At 40.4% G+C, this 25,311-nt stretch overlaps 4 protein-coding genes across 10 annotated transcripts; 3 read left to right on the top strand and 1 right to left on the bottom strand.

Annotated features, from left to right (window-relative positions):
* Positions 1-2,464: 2,464 nt before the first annotated feature.
* LOC140560225 (fibroleukin) lies at positions 2,465-8,450 on the bottom strand. Its single transcript, XM_072684518.1, has 6 exons — positions 8,220-8,450; positions 6,927-7,113; positions 5,652-5,750; positions 4,773-4,885; positions 3,787-4,049; positions 2,465-2,910 (listed from the first exon to the last, which is right to left on the bottom strand). Exons 1-6 carry the CDS (start codon positions 8,448-8,450, stop codon positions 2,580-2,582), a joined length of 1,224 nt encoding a protein of 407 aa, XP_072540619.1. The 3' UTR covers positions 2,465-2,579.
* Positions 7,702-15,492, top strand: LOC140560226 (ras-related protein rab7-like). Of its 7 annotated transcripts, none has more exons than XM_072684519.1 (6): positions 7,702-7,732; positions 11,606-11,663; positions 11,892-12,018; positions 12,455-12,673; positions 14,443-14,571; positions 14,671-15,492. In XM_072684519.1, exons 1-6 carry the CDS (start codon positions 7,717-7,719, stop codon positions 14,764-14,766), a joined length of 645 nt encoding a protein of 214 aa, XP_072540620.1. In that variant the 5' UTR covers positions 7,702-7,716; the 3' UTR covers positions 14,767-15,492. The 7 variants fall into 7 exon arrangements, with proteins under 7 accessions (XP_072540620.1, XP_072540624.1, XP_072540621.1 ...); XM_072684523.1 differs by lacking the exon at positions 7,702-7,732 and adding an exon at positions 11,061-11,277; XM_072684520.1 differs by lacking the exon at positions 7,702-7,732 and adding an exon at positions 11,061-11,298.
* A 1,890-nt stretch (positions 15,493-17,382) lies between these two features.
* Positions 17,383-18,447, top strand: h1-10 (H1.10 linker histone). Its single transcript, XM_072684527.1, has one exon. The coding sequence runs from the start codon at positions 17,461-17,463 to the stop codon at positions 18,097-18,099; it is 639 nt and encodes a 212-aa protein (XP_072540628.1). The 5' UTR covers positions 17,383-17,460; the 3' UTR covers positions 18,100-18,447.
* A 1,820-nt stretch (positions 18,448-20,267) lies between these two features.
* arpc4 (actin related protein 2/3 complex, subunit 4) lies at positions 20,268-25,311 on the top strand. The gene is made up of 6 exons (XM_072684517.1): positions 20,268-20,364; positions 21,707-21,825; positions 22,790-22,901; positions 23,152-23,247; positions 23,513-23,683; positions 24,494-25,311. The coding sequence occupies exons 1-6, from the start codon at positions 20,362-20,364 to the stop codon at positions 24,497-24,499; spliced, it is 507 nt and encodes a 168-aa protein (XP_072540618.1). The 5' UTR covers positions 20,268-20,361; the 3' UTR covers positions 24,500-25,311.

The following is a 25,311-nucleotide window of genomic DNA, read 5'->3' as shown; positions in this document are numbered from 1 at the left end:
GTTGTGTGTACTCGCTGCATGCCTGTGCGTGCATGTGTGTATGCATGTGTATGTTGGTGAGTATATGTGAAATATCGTATCTGGTTGTGACTCAGCAGATCAGAGGCATTTGATATTAATAGATGCTCAGAGCTTGTTGAACAGACTGGCAGCTCATCGTGAATACAGCCAAAATGGCTGAACTCTGCAGTTTCTCTCTTTCACTTAAACACACTGCTTGGCACACGTGAACATGCACACACACACAAACAAACACAGACACATATATTTCGATATAGGATTTTGTTACAGACTGTGTGTTACCTTGATGATGATTTTATCTCAGCCTTTTTCTAAGCTGTGATGCAAGTCCAGAAAAATTGGAGTGCAGTGACCACTGTGGTTGACACCGCTCTCAAATGTGAAAGAAACCACCACCCACATCCACAGTTTACTGCCACCTTTTCCTTCAAAGTGGAAATAAAGAGTTATGGGGAGGCATGTGGCACTTGTAAGATGTGCTGTTGCCACTGAATGTCTCCCAGCTTAGTTTTGGCAGGCCAGTTAATCATCTGGACACAGATCAGAGGTGGTCAGTGGTTAGAAATGATTTCAGTTTTGGAGGTAGTATTAGACTTCTGACATCATTTCTCCAAAATGCCAAATGTGTGTGCCAGGAGAAGGAAGTCAATGGAAGTCAATGTAAAACAACTGTGAGAAAGGGTTTTGCATAACAGCAACTATATTTTTCTATTTATATAGGCCTTTTGATAGGCCCACTTGAGGATACCTGGACCCTTTATGTCCGCTATATAATGGTCCCTATCATGGTAGCTGAGTTTGGACCCATCTCTTTATGTCCTCAGTTTCTATTTCTAACCCATACAGGTGAATGATGAATATATGGGTGTCTATTTTTATAGATAGATGTGTGTCATACAGTCTCAGAACCTGCATAGCCAGGTGTATTTGAGGTTACTTATCTCCAGTTTAAGGCTGTAGATGGTTTAGGGATGTTGTTTTCACAACATTGTATTGGTGCGGTATAAGCTTTTACTGTCTGGTTCTCTCCTGCCAGTTAAAAGTTTATGTAGGTGGCAGGTTGTGTTCACTAGAGCCCTTCTAGAGTGTTATGCCAGAGGTGGTGAAGGATTATTGACTGGACCAATTGTGACAGTGCCCAGGGAACCTTCGGACCACAGGGCCCAGGACAATCTCAAAGACATTAAACTGCACTTCAGTATCTAGCTAAATAAATAAATAAATAAACTAAGAAATGCACTGCTGCTAATCTTATTTCAGATTTCATACTATTATTGACTGTGAGCAATTATAGCCACTGTGTGATGGTGTCAGAGTTTAGCCTTCTACTAAAGGCTACTTCTGTTTTTGTGTCACAAAATAATATAAAATAAGCATTACTATTTAAGTTTGAAAACTTAACAGATATTATTATATGAATGCAATGCAATCCATTTTATATGAGTAATATGGAAATATATGTTTTGTAAGGCAAATCTGATAAATCATCAGACAGGTCTGCCATGTTTATGAATTTTAGCTGACAATAAATTATCATACAAATTGATTTGTTGTTTGTTGTTAAATGTGCCAGTGTTAGACATACTTAATGCCATCATATACACTAATCAGCCATAACATTAATGCAACCTGCCTAATATTGTGTAGGTCCCTCTTTGTGCCATCACAACAGATCTGAACTTTCGAGGCACAGGCTACACCCTGGCACCAAGACATAGGCCTCCATAGATCACAATGATCCTCAGGTGCTCCTTACCCTGTCGCCGGTTCACCCGTTGTCCTTTCTTGGACCACTTTTGTTAGGTACTGACCACTGCTACCAGAAAAAAAAAAACACAAGACCTGCCTGATGTTTAGGAGTTGCTCTGACCCAGTCCTGTAGCCATAATAGTTTGACCCTTGTCAGAAGGGCTCAGATCCTTATGCCTGCCCATTTTTTCATGGTATTAACATTACGATGTAAGCCTTAAACCCACTAGGTTGTACTGACATGAAGATTTAAAGCACTGTTCTGTGCACATGCACTCACATTAATATCTATGGCTTATTATAATCATGTGTAGAGTCAAGCAGAGCTTATGTATTTGTCTTGAGTTTGAGAAAATATGAGCTAAACCACTTCTGTGTCTGACAGTGCGAAGTCTATCTAAAACCCGTCTATTTCTAAACATAAACTTTTGCTTGTTCACTTTGTTCCATTGTTTTTAAACAACAAAAAAAGCCATTGCAAGTTTTCCAATTTTTTATTGCTTATATGTATTTGTCCTAACCCAAATTATAGTTAATGTTCATACAATTATGTATGTGACATCTAAGAAGGGTGTAAAATAATCACAGTCAAATGGAATTGTAGTTAAATCAGCTAAACACATTTAGACAATATTTATTCATTGTGACAAGCATAATCTTAACCCAAATTGAAAATAATAAATATGAGAAGGAGACACTGCACTTCTACTATAACTTTTATATTAGAGCAGAGTAAAAAGAAGCATTCGGCTACATAATGTGTGCCTATGTGTCTGTGTTTGTATCTGTGTGGGTGGAAGCAAAGTATTTCAGGGCTTTTTGGGTCGTGTCTTCATCTCCACAGTCTTAAATGAGTATCTCTCTCCGGTGCGAGAGTCAGTGAGGATGTACCAGGTGCCCCAGTAGATGCCGTCTGTGATGCCGCTGTAACGGCCACGGTAGTAACGGCCGTTCAGGTTGGCAGCCAGACAGGAATCGAACCACCAGCCTGCTCCGTAGTACTGAGCACAGTTTCCGGAAGTGTAGCGATCATGATCCCGGTCGTATGTGCTGAAAGCTCTGCCGTCATGGTTGTAGCGTTTACTGTAACTGACGGCGTTACCAGCATCTCCGTGATAGGCTTGTGCAGTCAGACGGAATCTGTCGTATAAAATAGAGACAAAGACAACCATTGAGTGGTTTTAACAGGCATGGTTATTTGTAGGGCAAGAAAAGTGCAGTCTTGTTGGCCAAAACAAACAGGTTTTGCTTTAAGGCTAATCCTAACATTGGACATGAATTTTGTTGGTACTTTTGACTATATCTGTAGATACTCTGTAAACAAGACTTAACAAATACACATGTTGATAATTTTGTTATTTGTTAAGTTATAAAAGTAAACATGCTAACTATTTAAAATGAATATATTTTTAACAGTTTAAAGGTTAATGCCCAGCGACATAATATTAATTAAACTTGAATAATAGGGAAAAATAAAAAAATGTGGCCTGTACAAATGTTTGGACACACTTTCAGTTAAAGTCTCAGAACTTAATGAACTTGTTAGGCCTTAATTGGCTCATACAGACTAGTTAGGCAGGACAACAATTAAGATTCATTAATTAATTAAGAATCTGATACAATCAAAGCAGGAAATGCTATGCAAAGATTACAAGAGATCTTCTTCAAAATTTTATTATGAAATGGCAGTAAAGAGAAACTGGAAGTCAAGGCAAGTTCTGGAAAACCAAGAAACTCACACAAAAACTACATGCATGTAGCTTTTTTTTTTACATGTATGTACTACATGTATACATGCATATAAATCTTCCCTGATGACTCATTGTATAATGGCATATCAATCACAGGAGGAGACCCTTGGTAGTACATCAAGTATGAAAGTACAACACTGCAACCTTAATCATGAGCTGTGAAGGTCGACAACAGTAAGACCAGAGCTACCCTTCTGATCTAAAAGGTTCAATGACACTATTTCAAAGTTTGAAATATAAAAAGAGAATGAGAAAGACTCGATACCTCTGGTTCTCTCCTGCCACTTTAAATTTGTTATAGGTGGCATGTCGGGTCTGTTGGTGCCAGTCTTGGAGTGTGATGCGGAGTGTATGTTGGCCTTTGGCTGTGAGAGCGTGTAGTACTGCATTCCCTAACCAGTGCTCCTTCTGGGCAGAGCCAAAGCCATCTCTGTACTCTCTCCAAGTCCGGTTAAAGTCCACCTCTCCATCAAATCGGCGCTGAAACACTGTCCACCCCCCACCTGCAGATTCCATATCACACACAGCCTGCAGCAGGACAGGAAAATAAAAATGTGTGTTCAGACATGTAAACCACTACTTTATCCTACTTAAATGCCTTCAGTAATACACATGCCATGTATATTACACAATGGAGACATGGCACAGATACATACATATTGAACATGGTTCATGACAATAGACATACACTATATATCCAAATGTTTGTGGACACCCCTTGCAATGAATGCATTCTCCTACTTTAACTTACACCTGTTTCTGATACAGATGCTAATGCACACACACACATGCACACAGCTTGTCTAGTCCCTGTAGAGAAATATTGCCAGTAGGACTAGGAATAGGACATAAATCTATTGGCACCATGCCTACATTTATACCCCCAGCATTAAGCTGTGGAGCCGTGAAACTGTTCTCTGGAATGATGGTGCTCCATTTAATACTTCTGGGATAAGCTGGGGAGTTGGGGATGAGGTGGTGTGGTGATCGTCCAACATCCTGACCTCACTAATGCTCTTGTTGCTGAATGAAATCAGATCCTCACAGCAATGCTCCACAATATAATAGAAAGCCTTCCCTAAACAGTAGAGACAGTTACTCCAACAAAAGCAGGATGAACTAATTTTAATACCTTAATTTCAGAAGAAACAACAAATAAGGTGTCCCAATACTTCAGTTAATATAGTGTATTTTAAAGTGAAGAAACATTGCATTTATAGATAAATTCTCAGGCACATGTGTATGTGGTACCTCTAGTGCTGGTTGTTGAGGATCTGGCTGTATGGTGTAAATTCCATTCTCTTTGATTCCTAGCTGAAATATCTCATAGCAGTCCTGAGGATAAAGGCCTGCAGAGGGAGACACTTCCAAAAACATAAAATATAAACACACATAGCCCTCAATAGCACATCCATGTTGACATGATTGCATTACATAGTTCATGCTGATTTCTTAGTAGTAGAGTATTTTAATGCTGAGAATCTCCTGTTCGGATCAGGTTTACTTGAAAGGCCACGGAAGAACATTGTTATTGTCATTGCCATGTTCACAAATGGATAAATTGTTGCCATGAAGGTATCCTCACGAACAGCAAAAGTTCTCAAATAGGCTGTGGCAATGATTGATTGGTATTAACAGGCCTGAACTGCCACCAACAGCTTGGACTGATGGTACAAGGTAGGTTAGGCCCATGAGATCATGCTATTGTGCAGAAATTGAGATTCTGTGCCCACTGCAGCTTCAGCTTTTTGTTCTTCTCTGCACTTTCTGATTACGACAGTTATGCAGTGGTTATCTGAGTTAACATAGCCTCTCTGTCAGCTCGAACCAGTCTGACATTCTCTGTTGACCTCATATATCAAAAAGGCATTTTCATGCGCAGAGCTGCTGTTCTCTCGAGGCTTTTTTGGTTTTATTGCACCATTCTTAGTAATCCTTGCTGTGCAAAAATCATAGGAGATATGCAGTTATGGAAAAAAACTCATACTAGCCCATTTGGCACTAACAATCAATACTATTTTTAATAATAGGTACTGAATAATCTGTAGCATTTACTGAATACAAACACCTGAACAACTGAGTAATATCCCTGATATTTAAGGGTTTGTGAGTGTTTCAGTGTGTGTGTACCTGTGGGAGCCCGTGGTGTGGGTGTAGGTGCAGCCTGTGTGATGCTCTTCAACAGAAGCAGCAGATCCTTTTCTCCATTTCTCCCCACAGCTGCACCCTCTGAGACACAGACAGAGGAAGGGGGTTGTGCAGGTGGTCTTAGGCTGTTTGATTTAAAGGTTGGTTTGCGAGGATGTGACAAGGTTATATAAAGATTGCACAAAGGTTGTTCATTGGTTGAACAAGGGCTGTTTAAGGGTCAGTTCTTGCTCCAGACTCACATTCCTGAGAGTACTGCGGCTGTCTGCCTCTGTTTACTGTGTGTGTGTGCGTGTATGTGTGTTGCGGGGGTAGGTTAGGTTTGAATTAATTGAGGGTTGCTCTTAGAAGTTGTGTGGTTGTTAGTAGAAGGTCCCCAAACCAGCAAAAACCCTCCATGTGACCCTTTTTTTACCAGAGTAACTGCAGTAGTAGTGATAACATGTTTAGCATCTCTGAGTCACAAGTCAGACAATAATCAAAATCAATCAAACATAGTCAGTTAGCCAAGACATGTTTGTGTTTATGGTCACTGGGTTAGCACTGTACAAAATAACGGCTTCATCATGCATCACACATTTCATACATCATCCCCTGCTTGCCTGAAACCATGTCAATATGTTACCAAATCTACTGTTTATGTGGTTTCTTGCATGACATATGACATCGTATTTTCTACAAAAACAGACCAAATTCATTATTGATTATATAATTGATTAAAGCTACATTATTCTCACAGATTCTGTGCAAAACAATGACGCAGACCTCCTTGCAATGTTAAAGGAGGCTTAACATTTAAAGGTATAATAATGATATGATTTAAATTTAGAGAGACAATCAAATGAATGAGGGGTCAGCTTTGTGAGGGTAAAAAGGGGTCAAATTAGAAGGGTAGTATTTAAAGGTGTAATATGTGTTTAATAGGACAATGTGAGTATATTTAAGGGATATAAGGGATAATATTTTAAAGGTAAATTAGAGGGATCAATTTTAGAGGATTTTGAGGAGTAAAATTATGTAAAATAATAATAATAATAATAATAAGAATAATAATAATAATAGTGTGAAAGTTAGACAGGACATTTTGAAACGTAACATTTTACTAGAAATTTTAGAGTGTACATTTTTGAGAGAAAAGTTAGAAGGGAAATATATATAGGGGTAAAATTGGATTTTTTTGCCAAACCATTTTTTTAAATCATAGAAGCTTACAAGAGCACATAAAACACGTTACTATGTGGCATGTTTTACACTGACCTAGCTTGCTGGCCATGTCTCTGAGCCTCTGACTGTGGCAATGCAGGTCACACTCGGTCAGCACTGCTGTCATTAGAGCCAGAATGGCTGCCAGTGAGTCAGATCCATCTCCTCGATTCTCCGCAGCTGGCTCATGCTGCTTCATACATCGCTGCAGCTGCACCAGACGCTGTGATGTGGTAGATGTCTAGAGGATGCATATAGATGTCACCAGGGAAAAAGTACTGAATTTACCTTTCCATACAACACTGTTATCCTCAGTTGTTAGAGAAAAGTGAAAAATAAATTGTGTAGTTGTGTTGATGTCATATATTTTATTCACATTGAAATGCTCTACGCTTGTATTACTTCAAAGGGCCTGAACCAAAATCAATTGTTTTTTTGTACTAGTATGTTTTATCAAGATCACATTTTTATTATATTGTCACTCTCTTATCATAGCCATGTATAACACAGCAGATGTCCTTTACAATGTGTGGATGTTACACCCAATAGAAATCCCAGAATAACGCTCTTTACCTCAAGACATTTTTTTTTTTTACCATTGTTTTACCATTACACTGTTTTCATACAAAAAATGATCAAATTACACATTTTATATTTTTTTTTAAGGAAAATAAGCAGACATCCTCGGAAGATAAACTTAAACACATTAGAGCACAGATTATATTTATTTGCTAAATTTTAACACATTGGAAAACACTAAACACAAAATATTGGACCATTACTTTTGCACACACCACAATTGATATTTGGTTTTTTTTCACAGTGAACATGGATATGCAGTGGTATGTTTTCTGAAGAAGGTATGTGATTTTTAAAGAAAATCCACATGTAACTTCAGTTTGTACCAAAACCTCCGCATAATGTTTTGTTTAAGGAGCTGCAATATATTACATCCTTTAAAATTCCAAACTATTTAGTGTAATTGTTTTCAGTCATCAGATTATTTATTTATATATATATATATATATATATATATATATATATATATATATACATATACATTTTATATTTATTTTGTGCCACAACACTTGGAAAAGTACTGCAACTAATAACACTTGCAGCCATTTGTTGTTTTACACACACACACACACACATAAACAGTTTCTCAGACATACATAAGGCCTAAAGTTGGACTAAACAGCAACACCTATAATGAGCAAAAGCTTAGTAAAAGTCTAAATCAGGGTCGGAGAAACAAGTAGACCAAAACAAAAGTGCAAACTCTGTCACGTTTAACTTCACAAGATCTGAAAAAGCTGAGACAACTCCATCCCTATCCACACTCACCTGTGTGTTTCTCTGGCGGTTCTCCTGTGTTTTCCTGTACAGTGTGTCCTGGCTGTGTATGAGGTGTGTTTTTGGAGGAGATGCAGTTACACTGCATCCCCCCTCACACCTTCTGCTAGGGGGCCCAGCCACCAAACTGTCCTTCTGACACAGAACACACTCAGACATCATACACACAACCAGCAAAAGCCAGTGCAGAACACACACACGCACACCGCTCAGGCCACTCATGGGAAACAGAGAGGTGTTCGATTGACCGCACTGGACTGAAGCAATGACACACGCTCCCTCTCTTGGTCTTGTCCTCCTTAGTTCTTCAGTGTCTTCATCAATCAGTATTTGCTCAATTTTCTTTTTTGTGTTCAAACCTGTTTTTTAGTCCCCATTAGATGTTGGGTATCCTCTCCTCCTCCTCCTCCTCCTCCTTCTTCTTTGAGTCTAAATCTTAATCATACCAATTCACTCTCTCTCACTCTGCAGTGTCTTTCACATTGTCTCTTTCTGCCTGCATCTCACTCTCTTCTGCTGTCTTTCTCTTTACTTGATCCTTTCCTTCCCTCTATCCCTCCCTCCCTCTCTCTCTCTCTCTCTCTCTCTCTCTCTCTCTCTCTCAGTGAAGCTCTTTTGGCTCAGATTCCGAGATAACTTTGTTTCTTTGCTCTCTGACATGCACCAGTAGTCCTTGCCTCACACACACACACACACACACACACACACTGCCTGACTGATCACAAAAATGAATTTCTGCCCTGCTCCTACATTACACGTGCTCTTTCATTCACAAAGTAAATGTGCACACACACACACACACACACAGACATACGTCCATGCTGCCCTGCTGTGTGTGTCCTCTCGTGATGTGTGTTCTGTTTGTTGAACTTGTTAAAGGCCATAAAGACTGAAAGAACAGAATTCCTCTTTAACATTGTACACTTGTATTAACACACACACACACACACAAGCACACATCTTATGAACAGAGTGACCTCCCCTACACTTTGACCTCTGACCTTTCTCAGTCTAGAAGAGGAAGGTGCAGACCTGTGCTTGTGTGGTTTAGAGAGATGTGTTTGCTCTGTGTGTGTGTGTTGGGGGTACAGACGAGTTAGGGGAGAATGATTAGCTCTAGGTGTAATACTTGCTGGGTTGGTGGAATGACTGCTCTGGACATGGTTGTGCCTCAGGCCTGTTGTGAAACAGTTAATTCATCTAGTCTAAAACAAAGTCTTAAGGTTGCTAAATATGACAGTTAACCAGATTAGTGTTAAAAGACTCTTGGTGGCACAAGTGGTTGTGGATGGCCACAACGACCACCATGTTACAGAAGCTGGTAGGTGATAGGTTGTTAGGTTATTGGGTTGGTCATTGGGTATCCTCCAGCACTTCTTTTTCCAATCAGGGGAAGGTTATTGTCATAAAAAAAAATAGTTTTTTTTAAAGAAGCTTTGCTCTTTCAGCTTTCTTTCATGAACCTCAAACACTGTTGTGCCCTTCTTAATAAAATAAGTCATAATGATTCATAACAAGAAAATCAGTCATAATGAAAACAGATCAGTATATTATGGCCATTTCAAAATCCCCAAACTGTTATGTAAAAGTCTTGGCGTACTTTATTTACACCAAAACTGTCATATACCCAGAACACTAGTGAATCAGCAGCCGGGGAGAGACTGCACAGTTGGCCTTGCTCTCTCAGGAGTGGCTTGTCGGCATTCCTCTCCCCACATCACTCCTGTTGCTGTGCTTCCCTCCATGTGCACTGGCTACCTAGTAATGCTGCATCAGTGGCAGTTCGGAAGGATGTCGTGGCTGGCTTCCCATGTGTCGGAGGAGACAGTTTTGGGGGCCCCTCACCTAGCGATAGGGGTTCACGTGAATGGGAATTGGGTAATTGACCTTCCAAATTGGAAATCAATTATATTCATAATTGATATAATAATATTATATTAATTATTAATAAGAAAAAGCAAACTGAGATCTGCACTAGGCTAAAAGTGTCCTTTACCATCAACAAACAAAATGGACTATGTCTGCTGACTACCAAACTGTAGCTAAGCACACATCAGAGGTAAACGCGTTGACATATCATTATTTTCTCAGTAAGACCTGAGAAAGCTAAATTTGGGGAAGCAAGTGGGTGCTAGCCTACAAGCGTACCTGGTTACAGTGTTTTTGATACAGTGCTAAAACTGTGCTATGTGGATTACAGTTATGTAAACCAGAAAAGCAGAACTTTTGTTGTAAATGTAAAAGTAGACATAAAATATTCTTGTACATGAAAAATACATGTCTTAAATATTATAAAGATATGTTCTGCTTTATTTTTTTAAGATTCTTTTTAATATTATATTTATTCACATATCCCCACTGGTCTTTTTAGATTATTTCCATTGACTTTCCACTGAAACCAAAGAGAGGCCCACCGAGCGGGCAACATCACCATCATCAGGGCCACAGAGGGGAACAGGGTCCACTGCAGATCTCGCTCAGTGTTGTTCATTACCTGTCGTTAAGGCGCCATCTAGCGTTAAAGATCAGTACTGCATACAGTAAACGAAAAAAAAAATAGAGAGAATATAAAAGAGCTCCGAAAGTGTAGATAACGTTGTGCAAACTGACGGACTGGACCTTTATTTAACGGCCGATCCCACATATGAAGACAGAACATGGCTGCTGCCTTTGGAAGAAAAGGCTTGGCGATTTCCGCTTTATGTTATGGAGTTTACTTTGCGATCAGGGAGCACCAATGAGGAGAAAGCAGTGCTGGGAATATGACCAATAAACTCGTGCGTGGGCGGGGCTTACGCAGCATCGCCCCTCCCAAAAGCATGCGCAACAACAGCAGCTGGAGGAAGTGAGAGGAGGAAGGAAACACAAGCGAGAGCGTCAGAAAGCTTTACTGTTCGCTAGACTTGATTTCAGTGGTGTAATAGCGCAAAACACGGACATAGAGTAGTTCAGTGGTATTTTTATTAGCCTAGTATTTTATTATTAATGATTTAGCATTCGCTATTAAGCTGTTTTTGAAGAGAAGACAGAAGACAAGGAGAAGTAACAGGTTCGCTCAAAGCAATAACAGGCAAGCCTGATGTAAACAGCCCTGCTTCTCGGTGATTAATATGTATACGTCTTGTGGTCCCAACAGGTTTTAGGGGTATGTATGTATGTATGTATGTATGTATGTGTGTGTGTGTGTGTGTGTATATATAAGCGAGAAAGAATCAGACTGGGTGGGTATATCATATGCTGACACAAGGCGTCTTCTCTTCTCAGTGAGCTTTTGAACAAGGATATTTGCTGTAGGCCCACTTTCAGAGTGCGCCAACGTTGTTGATGTGGGGATAAGTCAGTTATTTTGACCTGCATGTCCTTGCTGTCTCCCCCAGGCAGTATGGCATCGAGAAAGAAAGTTCTTCTGAAAGTCATCATCCTTGGGGATTCAGGGTAAGTGTGTATTTGGGTGTGTGGGTAGAAAGTGAGAGTGGTTCTTTTGCCATGCTGTAATTTGACTCCTGTGTACTGACAGCAAGAAAGCTGCACCGACATCCAGCGAGTTCGTTATCTTACTTCTTAACACCAGTTCTGGTGCAAGATCTACATATTACACCAATTATGTTGAAAATTCCAGTTTCCTCTTTTCAGTTCTCTCTCTCTGTGTCTCTGTCTCTGTAGAGTTGGAAAGACATCTTTAATGAACCAGTATGTTAACAAGAAGTTCAGTAATCAGTACAAAGCTACAATAGGAGCTGATTTTCTTACAAAGGAGGTGATGGTTGAGGACAGACTTGTTACTATGCAGGTACACACTCATTGTCAGCACTACACCATCATCCAAATCGCACATGCATTTTCTAAATGTGAAAGTAGTGGAATGGTTCCATTAAAAGCATTTACATATTATTTATTGGTTACCAGAATGTAATGTAAAACATCAACAAGAACCAAAGTGTACTGGAAATCCATGAACTGGAAAAATGCTCTTTTTTCTGCTGTGCTCACACTGACCATGTGAGCCATTTCCTATTCCAGTGCCATGACAGGCCCTATTGGCCAACAATGTGACCAGCAGCCAGCTGGATATGATGGACAAATGGATGTGATAATGAAGTGTAAAAATGAGTTACTGCACTGTTCCTTTAGAGCACCAGATAGAAAGATGTAATAAACATGTAAGAATGACTCTGGCAGAATCAATCAGTGTTTTGTGTTTATCAGATTGTCTCTGTCTCTGGCAGATTTGGGACACAGCTGGGCAGGAGAGGTTCCAGTCGCTGGGGGTGGCGTTCTATCGTGGAGCGGACTGCTGTGTGCTGGTGTTCGATGTAACTGCGCCCACCACCTTCAAGACTCTGGACTCATGGAGAGATGAGTTTCTAATACAGGCTAGCCCTCGTGACCCAGACAACTTCCCTTTTGTGGTACTTGGCAACAAGATTGACCTGGAAAACAGGCAGGTGGGTGGCATGAAAACTCAGTGGGTTGCCCTGTAAAGAGGTTTTAGGAATAATGGTACATCCTCATAATGTGCACATGTGCACGTTTGTGAGGATTTGTTGGTCAGTTTCAAACTCTGAGAGCGCCCTGCCAAATTATGTTCATTATATAGTAACCACATGCCACCACTCAGGGTTTTCTTTTAGATTTAGTGTGCAGGCTTCTACTAATGCATTATTAGAGGGGTATTGTTGGTATAAGCTTTTGTTGTAGAATTGAGGAAATAATGAGTGTACGAACGACTACTTCTATAAATATGTAGTCAAATGTCATTAAATTAATCAACTAACTAAGCAAGTGTGCCACCCATTGTTTCCCTGCACTTTATTTTCCTCACAGTGCCACAGCTAAATTGCTAAATTGTGTTATTGTTGCAGCTCTAAAGCAGTGTCTCTGTCATAATACTCTAGATCAGAGGTTCTCAAACCAGTCTTTGGGGCCTTTAAGACATCCCATTCAATAGACAAAATATATTGACCATTTAGGGATCCCTGCCACCACTGCTCTAGATTATTTAGGCACCTTACAGGCTCTAGCTAGTTAACTTTACTGGGGGCTCAGATAGGTGCAGTGGTCTATTGCGCTGACACTGGCCCGGGTGTTGCAAGTTCAAATCCCAAGCCATACAATGTTAATATTAGCGGCCCGAGTCCAAAAGAGCACAATTGGACACTACTCTGGGTGGGTAGGTGATGCTCTCTCCCCTCATCATTCTAAAAGTGATGTTGGCTGGCAGAGGTCTTTGTTAGCTGGTGGACCCAGTTCTTTCTTGCGAGCCACATCGGCAACAGTTTGGAAAGGGGCGAAACTGGCTTTGCATGTGTTAAGTCCTTACCCTCTAGTTTAGAAAACACTAAATAGACAGGATTAGCTTTCCTCTCTGAATTTGCAGCGTCAAGAAGTTTTATGAGCTGCATGCATCTTTAAAGATTCCAGTTTCCTTACCTACTATTAAATGAATTAGACTGTGTAAATCCTGAATTGTCATTTTGGCAGATAGTCCATCACATCTTGGATTTTACTTAGGTGTAGAGGCATGCAAAGGAGCACCTACATGAGTTGTGTGTACCAGATCCAATTGATATGTATTGTCCTCCAATATCTGTACTCAAAATAGCCTGTTAAAACAAGTACCGTTACAGTTGACTGTGGTAAATTCAAAAGTAAATATAAAAATGCCAATGAGCTAAAAAGAAAGTTGATGGTTATGGTAATTAGCTAAATATGTCATATATTTGATATGATTTAACTAAATGTTTGGAATTGTGTATTACTTGTGAGCAGTATTGCCGTTTAACTTTTGTATCCTTTTAGGATCAGTCATAAACATTACAGATGTCCTGTGGTAACATTACATTGCCCCACTTTCCCAAAGTAAACTAATCCCAACATAGTAGTATTTAAGTGGCTGAATTGCTTAATTAGCTGGAAATCTTAGCTTGGAAAGTTAGTTGCTGATAATGCTTAAAGCTCTTGTAAACGTGTGCAGGGGGATTAAATAATTAGGGGGATAAATTAGCACTGAAGTAATACACTGTCAATGTGGTCATTTAAAATTCAAACCATGAGTGGCTTGCAGAACCTTTGTAAACATGTGTGGGTGTGTGTGTGTGTATATATATATATATATATATATGTGTGTGTGTGTGTGTGTGTGTGTACATTGTGTCACAGTGTACAGAACAACTTCCAGATTGTGTTTAAAATGCATATTGTTTTTGTGTTACAGGTGATGACAAAACGAGCGCAGGCGTGGTGTCAGAGTAAAAACAACATGCCATACTTTGAGACCAGCGCAAAAGAGGCCATAAACGTTGAACAGGCATTTCAAACAATTGCACGAAATGCCCTGAAACAGGTTAACACCACTCATTATATCTATTAATCCATGTAGATTCACCATTTCCTTTCATTCTTGTTTACTGTGTTAAAACTGCTGCTATCTCACTCCCTCTAGGAGACCGAAGTAGAGCTGTACAATGAGTTTCCAGACCCAATTAAGCTGGACAGGAATGACAGATCCAACCCTTCGGCGGAAAGCTGCAGCTGCTGAGACATGTTTACATAGACACTAACATGCACTGTTTAATGAAAACAGATTTGCACACTCTTAATTCTTGCTCTCCAACACCGACACACAGAAATCTCCACATACATCTTATACTACATGATTATGATATAAACTTTGGAACTAGTCAGTGGTCATTTGGGAGTACTTCCTTCATATTCCATTCAGATTTACTTTTTTTTTTTACTTTTTATTTTTTAATCTGTTGAAGTAGCGGCATCTTAATCATTAAAAAATGCACTAAAATGTATAGTAATTTAGTGACATAACTGCTATATATATATATATATATATATATATATGAAATTATTAGATTTCATTATTTTAGCTATGAGTTTGCAGTTTAATTTGTTAATTTACATACACTTAAGGGATTCATTTACATTTTTCAGATGACATGGTCAAGATGGGTCACACAGAAGAGATAAAAACATCTAATCAAGAATATCTTCTATTTCTGTAATGTTACGTAACAAACTTGTATAGCAAGCATACATTTTTTCACACAAACATTTAAGCTAAATCTCATGAATTGCCTCAAGAAAATAATATGTAGATTTGTTGTTTGGATTTAGGCTGCTGACAGTGTGACGAAGGGACATTTTTGTATCTTCTTTTGCCCAGCAGAAACCTACATAGGGTTAACATTCATGCCCTTGTGACTTATAGTGACTTTGTGTTTTGCAGATCAAAATAAAATTCTTTTATGCACATGCTTTGTACGGATTTGCAATTTCATTGTCAACCCTTTAAGTCCAGTGGAAAAAATTAATGTACCTTTTTCAGTTGTTGTCATTTCTCCTTTTCTCTCCTAATATGTGCCTTAAATTCCTCAGTCAATGAGCCCACACCAGCGGCAACTGTTGAGCTGAGAGACCAATGGCAACACGTAGGTTCTAACTTTGGTTCCCAATCCTAAACCTGGGGACTATGCACATTCTTGTGTTTTTCCTCATTTAAGCACATCTTATTCAACTTGTTAACTAGTCGATAAACAATTTGTGTGCTGAGTCTGGTGTGTTACAGCATGGAAACCATAAACAGAACATAGCTACACTCATTAAAATGGCTGATTAACTGCTGGGCTGGGCAGGAAAACCACCAAACTATACTGGACTAATGGTTTCCAGGGCTGGACAATGCTTGCTATAAGGTCATATCCAGCTAATAGAATGGTTTTCAATGTCTGGTAACTCAATGCAATGTCTGGAACAGTGCATACTTTTGTGCTTTTCCTACTATCACATCTAATGACTTATCAGGTCATTTAAGATGATATGGGCACAGAAAAACATGAAGGTATTGGGCCATTCATCTAACTTACACCATTTAGTGTTTAATATTTTTTAGTTATGAGATACTGATTACCTAATTGTATGTTTAAGATCATGGGATATTATGGCCTATAAAATGTGAGCATTCTCAAAAAGGTGCTTTAAGCTTGATAGTACAGCAAATGTATCATCATTTTTCATTTATTTTATTATTTCTTTCCTAGGAATAGGTGTTAGATATAGCTGGATCACTGTGTACATTAGGGATGGACACCACCAATTTTGTTGTTATGTTAATACTAATTATACCAGGTTGTTTTGGAATTCTAAATGATATCTACACATAAATGTGAACATCAACACTATACATATACATACATACATACATGCACATGCATGTATATACCTTGGCAGTACTGTCGCACCCAGCTGTGTATAGGCATTTTTGCAGACAAGCAGACAAGAGAAGGAAGTAGTTCCTCTCCTGCACTTTTATTTATTTATCTGTCACTTTGTCAATATCTGATTACTATTATGCATGTTTACTGCATAAATATTATTCACTGCAGTGGAGTTTGAGTGACAGACAGTGGCGTTGGGGAATTTCTGATGATGGTGTTAAGGGAGTTATCAAAAGAAGCAGCACAAAAAGTCATTTCACATATGGCATAAAAAACGTGATCTGGTTTGTAATCGTGCATGAGCCTGAAACTGGTGCAAAAAAGGCGTGGTGTGAACCCTGGTAGACCTGAAACTGTGTTACTATCCGTATTTTCAACCCTATTTGAAAGGCAGCGCAGTGATACAGAAACGAGGCCAGCAGGAAGGAGAGATCAGAGCAGAGTGAGGTAAAAGTTTGCCAGCACACAACCACGCGAGGGCGTTTTATGTGCTAGTTTGGAGAAATTAAACAAATCATATTTCGGACACGTCTCGTAAAATCGTGAAAACAAACATCGCTCTGAACGGTTTACACCCTCTACTTTCATCCTAGGTTGAACATGTAGTGCGTCTGTGTACAGTTTAACAAAATTACAGCCTCAAAGTCAGTCCCCCCACCCACTATGGCACCGCATCCGAGAGGCGAGATCTTTTATTTGTCCTCGGTTAAGAGATCTTTCCGCGCTCCTCGCTATTTTCTTTGGCTACTTTGTACAGCGTCGTCTGCTCTTCTTTCACAGCCCATGTCAGGTCCGAAATGAGTCTGATTTGACGAGAAAACCCGTCTCAAAGTGGCGGTAAAAAACACAACTCAAGAAATGGCTTCTGCTGCCCGTGTTGTTGTTCTCAATCACGTCCGCGTGTAGGCATTAAATCTCTCGCGCGCGTGGTGAAACACAAGCTTGTCGCAGCGGAGGAGGGAGATAAACACCAGACGACCGCCTAGCGCTGTAATAAGGCGTTTATGACCATGTCTGCTCAGGTCGAGGAGACAGCCCCTGCCCCGGCCCCGGCCCCTGCCCCTGCTCCGGCCACCAAGAAGAAGGCAGGCGCCCCCAAAGTCAAAGCAGTCGCGAAACCCGCTTCTCCGGAGAGCAAGAAAAAGAAAAAGAAGAAGAGCAAGGGGCCCGGAAAGTACAGCAAGCTGGTGATCGACGCCATCCGGACCCTGGGGGACAAAAACGGCTCGTCTCTGTTCAAGATCTACAACGAGGCGAAGAAGGTGAGCTGGTTTGACCAGCAGAATGGCCGGATGTACCTCAAGTACTCGATCCGCGCGCTGCTGCTCAACGACACGCTCGTGCAGGTGAAGGGTCTGGGTGCCAACGGCTCCTTCAAACTCAACAAGAAAAAATTCGAGACCAAGAGCAAGAAGAGCACCAGCAGGCCGGCCAAGCCCGCTAAAGCGCCGAAACCGGAGAAAAAGCCTGCCAAGAAAGCCACGGAGAAGAAGAAAAAGAAGGAGAAGAAGAAAAGCGTGAAGAGCGCAAAGAAGGCGACCCCCGCCCCGAAGAAAACCGCCAAGCCCAAGAAAGCCCCCAAGAAGCCAGCAGCCGCTGCCAAGAAGGCGACCAAGGCGAAGACGTCGAAGCCAAAAAAATAGACTCTTGAACCTTGCTGGCCTAAACGCTTCAGGCTGCTCAAAGACTGTCGTGATTCTCAGTTGTGTCCCTTCGCGATAAGCCCGTCGTCTGTGTGTAAATATGAATGTTTAGAGGGTATTAGAGAGGATGGCGTGGCTGTGTGGTAAACTGTAAGTCTTGTTTCTCTCTTTTTGTCCGATTGTTTTGTTGCTGATTCCAAGTTTGAGCAGCAGTCGCACAGACACGCCCACTTTAGGGTTTGTCCTCGTGTGGATTTCAGTTCATGCTCTAATGTTGTTTTTGTTACTGGTGTAAAAAGATGGTTTTTTTTATTCATTGTTTCAAAAATAAAAACTTAAGAAAATGTACTTGTGTTTTCTGTTTTTTTTATTATTTTTATTTTTTTTAATTTTATGTTCTTATCTCTGGTCCTTACTCTACACACCTAGAACAACTCATGCAGAGCTTTTATTAATGAGGGGTATTTATTTACATGTGCTGGTACCTTTTATAAGAGTATGGCGGAAACTGAGGGCCAGACTCCTGCAGGGTTTGGTATTTACCCTGCTCTCTCATTCGTCATTAAATCGCCGCCGTACTGCAGAGACATCTCTGAGATTCAAACGTCCAGAAGAGGGTAAACACCCAGGAACAAAACCTCCCTTTGAGGTCGTGTTTATACGTGTCAGCGGACCGAGACCGAGAGCGGGAGGTGCGGTTCGCGCGGGCACGGTGTCACTGCGTCACTGCTTTCTGCAAAATGTAGCTAGCATCATCCCTGCCCGCTCGCCCCAGCAACGTCACGCCGTCCGCGTCCGCCCTCTTCATCACGGGCGAGTCTCCGAGCAGCCCGCGGTCCTGTGCTTTTAACTTCTGTCTGACGCGTTAGTTTGGTGGGCTGTGTCCCAAACCCGCCTACACGGCGTTTCAAAACTAGCCACCATTTGCCACCACATGCACGAAAATTGCGTGCATTAGTGTAGTTGCCCCAGTAACGTAAAGACGTGTGTGAATTGGGATGCAGCCACGGTAAAATGACATTTTACAGCTTAAACGTATGTGGTCCTGTGAACAAATTAGCACGTGTATATTATTAAAACAGAGGTTTAATAATCATTGCAAAACGACGTGATTTAATGGGACAGGTTTACGGAGGCCGCGGTTAGAAGTTTTTCTCCCGCTAGATATTGCGTGGATCACGCAGGACCCGCAGACACAATTACATTGATGTGAATTCATTTAAAATGATCAATATTTCCTACTAATTGCATTGCCCTCCAACAAATTCCCAAAATTCCATGGAAAGTTTACATTTTGGAATATTTCCCGAGCTAAAGTTCCTATGTAAAAGTTACCGGTAATTTACTGGAAATTTATCGAAATATTTCCACCCCTTTTCAACCAAGGGAACCGAACTACAAGTATAAACACACTCTGGAATATTAACAAAATTAAAAAAAAAAAACGTATTAAAAAATAAACCATACATTCCTGCACATATTTACCTATCTTTCTGTTTTAATTTACACATTACATTTATAAATTACTCATTTTATTACTCATTTTCACATGTATTTGTTTGGGAGAATTAGGTAAGGCTCACAATACACAACAGGTAGATATCTGTGCTAGCCTAAAATCTAGCCCTAGCGGACTGGCGACAACCTCTTCAGCTTGCTAGCTAACTGCAAACAGACGCAGTGAGGACACCGACAGCACACATTACAAAAAATAGTTACTATGTTCTTGTTACAACACTCAAAACAAAGTTATGCGGTGTTATGTGACCCCTGTGAGCTGACGCGTAGACATAAACCAGAGCTGAACTCTTCAGATTATTCACAAGCCCACTGCACAAGGAAATTAGTGTCGTGTAGTGTTTGATTATGTGGCAAACAACGGGGGTTTTCAGTGGGCCAAAGTCACAAGTTTACTATTTATACATCAAAGATAAACTTACTTAACTTACTGGACCCTTTAATTACTGTAATCAAATAATAGGATTTGACTAAACTTGACTCAGCCTTCTGTGCTTGTACACACCCCCTCTTTTACTACCGAAGCGCTGTGATTTGGGACGCGGCCCGATTGAGCCTCAAATAATAGGCTTTTAGGTAAACTTGACACCGCCTTTCGTGCGTGTACACTCCCACCCTAGTTCACTACCTGATTGCTGTGATTTGGGACGCGGCCCGATGAATGGTGTGTCACCCAAAGAACGTCGAGCCTCGCGGAAGCAGCTCAATGTTTCCGTCTTCTAACGCGACGCCGCTGACACCGACATGGTAAGGGAGTCGGACTTGCCCTGAACCGTTTTTTGTTGCGTTTATTTTTTGAAAATATAACTTTCATGCATGAGTTCAGGCTGCTGCGGTGAAGATGCTCATTATTTTCTAAGCTGGCCGAATCACGGATGTGCTCTGATTCTACCGAAACGTTAGTAGCTAGCTGGCTAGCGGAGATCCCCACCCAGGTTAACGTTAGACTGCAGTTAGCTAGCTAGATGGGTCAAGTGTCTGATTAACTCGAATGCATGCTTTGATCGATAGTTCGGCTATTTTGCAGTAATATGATCTTTGATTCACGAGCTCGTCCCAAGTTTGCATTTTCCAAGATTACACACTGCTATCCTGTAGGAAGCTAGGCGGCTAGTGTTGCTGCATTTTGGACGGTCGTTGAAAGCCATACGAGCTGTTACATGCTTTGAGCTAACATTGGCATCTTTAGCAGCTCCGCTATTTTGCGGTCAGCGTACGTGTGGACAAGTCCTTATCAGCTAGCTGTACCGACTTGTTTGAGTCAAAGTTATCCAAGTTACTGGCCAGACTGTGTGCTGTGTTCTGGTTTATCGTGCAAGGTGCAGGAAGTACCAGAATGTAGCTGCTGGAAAATGTAAGATGGAAGTGGGGCTCAATTAATGAGCCAGCTGCAGCTCCCTAACTCTTTATGTTAAATCTATGTGTCATGAAGTGAACTTGGCTTGTATTGTGTCTGTGTGTGCTGTCCTAAGTAATTAGTGCATAAGGGACAAACCTAAAATGCGGTCCATAAATTGTGCTTGGGTTCTAGTTCCTTCCTGCAGAATTTGAGAAGTTGAGCACACACACTGTGGGAGCTTAACAGAACCAAGTTTGGTCATTCTAATGATGCATGAACTTTTGGACTTCCTCTTTCATTCTAGGACGTCTAGGAAGTGACTGTCAGATACACATTGGTTACATGAATTTGATTGACAGAATAATCTGCACGCCTTGGGATGTTCTTCTTAACTATGCCTAAATGTAACTCCTAAGAATGATCTACAAGTAACCAGATAACCAGTAGTGGGGTCAGATCCCTCGGATACTGATAGTGTTGCACCCAAACACTAAATGTGCTTTAATGTAGTCCATAGGTTTAAACAAGCTGTGAAAGAGAACACAAGTATTTCAAGAATTCCTGTACAGGTTCAGACGTGTGTAATCTAATTAGGGTTACAGAGTGAGAGAGGGTGTGAGCACACAGCGGGCTGACTCTGTGTACGTGTATGTATGATGTGTGTTTTGGTGTTCTTGATGACATTGTGTAATTGAACACAAGAAGTTCACAGTTGACTTTTCTTCTCTTCTTGTCCTCTCCTCTCTGCAGACGGCGACTCTGCGTCCGTACCTGAATGCAGTACGTGCTACGCTACAGGCAGCTCTCTGTCTGGAGAACTTCTCCTCACAAGTGGTTGAGCGCCACAACAAACCAGAGGTTGAAGTGCGGTAAGTGTGTTAGTGTGTGCACCGGCTCTCCGATTGAAGGATCTGTATTGTGCAACCAGTTGTTGATGGTTGAAGCTATCCTGTTTTGAGAAACACTACACTAGATGTTATGTACATAAAACTAAAATGACCAGCTTGCAACCAAAAGAACTAACTGTGTTTAACTGCCTTAATGGTTAAAAATAGCACAGTGATAATTAGCATGAAATGGCCAGTGACACAGCAACTCCGTCTTCCTCCCTCCATACCGTTGAAATGGTCTAGATATTTAATATTTTAAAAGTAATGTTTGTCCATGTTAACTTGTATTATATTTTAAAAATACACTAGAACTGCCCTCCCTGATAAACTTGCAACTAGTTTTCTTTAAAAAGTTGCAGTAAAGTCACTCATATCATTTGATGATACATATCACTGTGATATTTGCATAGTTGTAACTAAAAACACTCTCAGTAGTTACCTATTGTATTTTGTGGTTTTGAATGCCCTGTTATTTTTGAAACAAAACACTGAGAGGAGAACAATGGTTAATATGTTGTTTTGTCCATTTAGATGTCTCTTGTCTGCGTTGTTTTCTTTCCTCAAACAACCTGAATGAGTTAGTTTGTAACTAACTAACCAGACCAAATGATGTTCTCAAGTTCTGATTTGCATTTCTTTTGCACTGCTTTAGTGGTGCTGTACCCAGTTGTCACCATGCAAAAATGTGAAAGGGTACACCCCATCTCTAAACCTTATCTCGCCTGGGCCTGTTGGAGCAGACAAGGACTTGTGGTTTTAGTCATGGGGCTCTGCGGTGAATTTCACAGAACTGTCACTTCATTCCGTTTAACTTGTATACACAATGAATTTTAATTGGGCTGCTGACCTGCACTGTTTTTAGTGCTGTGCAAAGTATCATTCATTAGTGTTTGTGTAAAATCACACAGCTCACTGACTTGACGTGTGGTGTTTTACTCAACAGGAGCAGTAAGGAATTATTGCTTCAGCCTGTTGTGATCAGCAGGAATGACAAAGAGAAGGTCCTTATTGAGGGTTCCATCAACTCTGTGCGTGTCAGCATTGCAGTGAAGCAGGTACACTCCCACATCATACAGCACCTCTGCTTTTTATCGTCTATGTATATTGCTCAACTTTAAATAGTAGCATCGAATATATGTAACATGCCCCATATATTCTAGTATTTGTGTGATCATTGCTTAGAGGGTCTGAATGTTACAGTAATGTGGTTTCTAAATAAAATCACTTCCATCACTTTCTAAAAGAACTGCCTTTAATAAGGCATGGTTAGTTTGGTCTAAGCTGTGCTTTGACTGTTCCCTCTAGGCTGATGAGATTGAGAAGATTCTATGCCATAAGTTCATGCGCTTCATGATGATGAGAGCAGAGAACTTTTTTATTCTGCGGAGGAAACCTGTGGAGGTGAGGCCTTTATCAAGGGAAAGGAGAGCAGAAAGTTCACATGTTTCTGTGGATTGTAAGAACAAATCTTGCATTGGGATTAGTTAAGATATTAAGTACAAGCTTTAGCCAGCTGACAAGTTTGTACGACAGCTCAAGGTGTTTTTTTTTTTTTTTTTTTTTTTTTTTTTTTTTAATCTGAGAAGTGAAACTAGCACCCCTTTTTTTTGTTTGTTTTATTTTTGAAAAAAATAACCCCTTTGATGTTGGCTCTTTTTCACTCTAGGGCTACGATATCAGTTTTCTCATCACTAATTTCCACACAGAGCAGATGTATAAGCACAAGTTGGTGGATTTTGTCATTCACTTTATGGAGGAGATTGATAAGGAAATTAGCGAGATGAAGCTGTCAGTTAATGCAAGGGCACGAATAGTCGCTGAAGAGTTCCTCAAGAACGTAAGTTTCTCTCAATCTTTCTCTCTCTCTCTCCCTCTCTCTCTCTCTTTCACATACACACACTGACTTTAAGACATCATTTGCCACAATTAATGTTAAAAAGATATGTGATCCTTAAGCGTTAGTTCTTGCTGATTTTAGCGCTTAATGTTAGTCTAACCCCCAATATTATGGTTAAAGGTGTCTCCTTTTTTTTGTTACAGAAGTATTGTAACTGAATTTCACAGGTGTTTTACATTTTACATTCAACATTTTTCTTAGGTCATTATTTTAGCTGTGTGATTTTCTTTAGTGTGATTCACCATAAAAAGTTAGTTTCAAAACATACCATTCAGTTTGTAATTTATAGCTTATGTATGAACAATAAACTGCGAAAAGCAGCCTGTGACTGTCACTAGTCACTTTCATATGCCTTTCTCAGTCGGATTGGTTTCTGATTCGTTGGCATGTGACTTGGATGTGAATGATCAGATCAGATTTCATTCGCCATTTTCTCTGTATGCACACGCTTAGCGCTGTTGTCATCAGCCAGCACTGGCAGCATGCTTAAATATATCGGTGTGTACATGCATGCCCTTTCAGGAACTGATTCGTTCACATTACAGACAGTTTCAAGTCATTTACATTTATGAATGTGAACCGTCCAGAAAGCCAAATCCATCTCCAAAGCCAAAAATCAGAATTGAATAATGAGGCTTGTAATGTGAACTTGGCCTGTGTTGTATTGACTGGATTTTTTGTAGGTTCTTGTAGTTTCAGCACTCTTGAATGAAATTAACAGCATCCTACGTTTCCTCTTTTTGAAACCAGTTTTAAGGAAGCGCCCCATAATCCTCAGCTAGAGCAAGACTCACTTCACCACGGTCAGCTAAAACGTGGCTGGAGGTTTTGGGCCCAGAGAGAGAAGTGAACGAGACAGAGGATGCAAGGTGTATGCAGCCTATCAGCATAAGGCACCACTTCAGGGGGGACCAACTGGACAGAGGGTGTGTTCCCTCTGCTACAGGACTGAATTCAGAGCATTGCAGTGATGTAATCCAAGAGCACTGATGGAATTAAAATACAGCACTCTGATCTCTCTCTGTACTGCACAGCTCTGACTCTGCTTTTCATCTGCGGTTCTGCATATCTTTTCTTAGGTCATTCTACTCTATTACACTTTTCTGTTGCTAATTTTTACTCCTTCTTCTACTCTACAGTGCTCTTGCTCCCATCGTTCTTCATTCTTCTGTTGCCATAGCAAAGTGCTCGCAATGTTGCAATACTTTGAATTCCCCTTACCTTTCCTTCATGCTCATGAATGTTAATAAGTAATTACAAAGCTGATATGCATTAACCCATTTACCTCTAGCCTTGGAATAAACCCCAACATTCAGGTAGATCGTTTGGGGAACAAAATCAGTGTTCATGAGCCTAAAGGAAAATATGCTGATATTCCAATAATGTAAACAGTTTTTCTTTTTTATTATAAATATATACTGTGTGCATAATGCCATTTTTTCATGTTTGAGGTTTTGATATAGACCCTCACACTGGTGCACATGGACCACACAGACCTTATTAGCGGTGGACACATGATTGTGAAACAATGATGATAAAATAAATCCTTTTGTTGCTTGTATCTGTAA

Source organism: Salminus brasiliensis, chromosome 7, assembly GCF_030463535.1.
Source record: "Salminus brasiliensis chromosome 7, fSalBra1.hap2, whole genome shotgun sequence".
Taxonomy (NCBI): domain Eukaryota; kingdom Metazoa; phylum Chordata; class Actinopteri; order Characiformes; family Bryconidae; genus Salminus; species Salminus brasiliensis.
The sequence above is the reverse complement of the archived record's forward strand: the minus strand, read 5'-3'. Positions and strand labels throughout refer to the sequence as shown.

What these genes read in the sequence shown, in the direction of transcription:
- LOC140560226 (XM_072684519.1), top strand. An exon ending in ATCATCCTTGGGGATTCAGG is followed by an intron (nt 11,664 to 11,891) that starts GTAAGTGTGTAT and finishes CTGTCTCTGTAG; the next exon opens with AGTTGGAAAGACATCTTTAA. An exon ending in CACGAAATGCCCTGAAACAG is followed by an intron (nt 14,572 to 14,670) that starts GTTAACACCACT and finishes CACTCCCTCTAG; the next exon opens with GAGACCGAAGTAGAGCTGTA.
- LOC140560225 (XM_072684518.1), bottom strand. Translation starts at nt 8,450, where the DNA reads ATGAGTGGCCTGAGCGGTGTGCGTGTGTGTGTTCTGCACTGGCTTTTG. An exon ending in ACCGCCAGAGAAACACACAG is followed by an intron (nt 7,114 to 8,219) that starts GTGAGTGTGGAT and finishes TGCATCCTCTAG; the next exon opens with ACATCTACCACATCACAGCG. An exon ending in CTCAACAACCAGCACTAGAG is followed by an intron (nt 4,050 to 4,772) that starts GTACCACATACA and finishes GTCCTGCTGCAG; the next exon opens with GCTGTGTGTGATATGGAATC.
- h1-10 (XM_072684527.1), top strand. Translation starts at nt 17,461, where the DNA reads ATGACCATGTCTGCTCAGGTCGAGGAGACAGCCCCTGCCCCGGCCCCG.
- arpc4 (XM_072684517.1), top strand. An exon ending in AAACCAGAGGTTGAAGTGCG is followed by an intron (nt 21,826 to 22,789) that starts GTAAGTGTGTTA and finishes TTTACTCAACAG; the next exon opens with GAGCAGTAAGGAATTATTGC. An exon ending in TGCGGAGGAAACCTGTGGAG is followed by an intron (nt 23,248 to 23,512) that starts GTGAGGCCTTTA and finishes TTTTCACTCTAG; the next exon opens with GGCTACGATATCAGTTTTCT.